Raw genomic sequence first — 999 nt, forward strand, 5'->3', positions numbered from 1 at the left:
CCCCCCACTGTCCCGCCCCAGAGGTGGCTGCATCTGGCCACACACTCACCGTAAGACGCTGCTGTGTTTGCCAAGGGACGCAGGGCGGCGCAGGGACACGGCGTCGTCGTACAGGGGCAGCTGGTTCTGCGGGGAGAGGAAGGGGTGAGCCGGGGAGGGGGGAGCTGGGGGAGACGTCCCGGCCTGGTGCTGACACCGGCTTTTCGCTTCCTCCCGCAGGAAGTGTGACAACGGGCTGTGGGTGCAGGGCAGTTAACCCTGCCGGTGCCGGAGGGCCTGCCCTGGGGAAGGAACAGAGAGTGCCCCCCCTACAGCCTCCGCCTGGCCCCCCATCCCTCCACGTAGCTGCCCCTCCCCAGACACACCCCTCCGGCCAGCCGGCCCCAGGGCAGGGACTGGCTGGCTCAGGGGGGCTGGGAATGGGGTGTAAGGCCTGTCCCCTCTAGGGGGCGCCGGCTCCCATGCACTTTGTTACCAGCTCACCTATGAACTAAACTTGCAGGGTCTCAGCCCTCTGGGCTTCTCCCCTGTGGGGCCAGATGGGAGCCGGCGCCCCCGGGCAGGGACAGGCCCCGTGTCCAATTCGCCACCCCCCCCCCCCCCCCCCCCCGCCTCTCCTGCCCCAGGCCCCCCCCCCATGCACCCCAGGTCGCTGCCTTCTCAACTGCTCCAGCCTGCCCCCCAGCCCTCCCCCACCAATTCCCCCCGTGTGCCCCTCCCCCAAGTGCACCCACTGATTCACACTCTTCCCCCCCAAGACCCTTCGGGCCCCCAGGATCCAGATTCCCCCCCTCCCCGTACCGCACAGGCCGACGGAGCTGTGTACACCGGGGCTGAATCGAAAGGGGAAGGAAGGCGCATGGGACTTCCTCAAGTGGGGGGAGGGGCCAAGGGGGTGGACCTGGGGGGAAATCGGGCTGGAGGGGGGGAGAGAAATGGGAGGGGGAAATCAGAGATGCGGGGATCGGGGCTAGATCGCAGGGTGGGATCATAACCGGG

General features: G+C 68.8%; 1 protein-coding gene across 1 annotated transcript in view; it reads right to left on the reverse strand.

Moving 5' to 3' along the window:
* The window catches only part of PTPN18 (protein tyrosine phosphatase non-receptor type 18), a 16,511-nt gene that overhangs the window by 838 nt on the left and 14,674 nt on the right, over positions 1-999 (reverse strand). Inside the window, exon 12 of the mRNA XM_026660914.1 lies at positions 50-126. Within this exon, the coding sequence (XP_026516699.1) occupies positions 50-126 (77 nt within the window). The remainder of the gene's footprint in view (positions 1-49; positions 127-999) is intronic.

This window comes from Terrapene carolina, unplaced genomic scaffold (genome assembly GCF_002925995.2).
Source record: "Terrapene carolina triunguis isolate 2854851 unplaced genomic scaffold, T_m_triunguis-2.0 Scaffold848, whole genome shotgun sequence".
Classification (NCBI taxonomy): domain Eukaryota; kingdom Metazoa; phylum Chordata; order Testudines; family Emydidae; genus Terrapene; species Terrapene triunguis.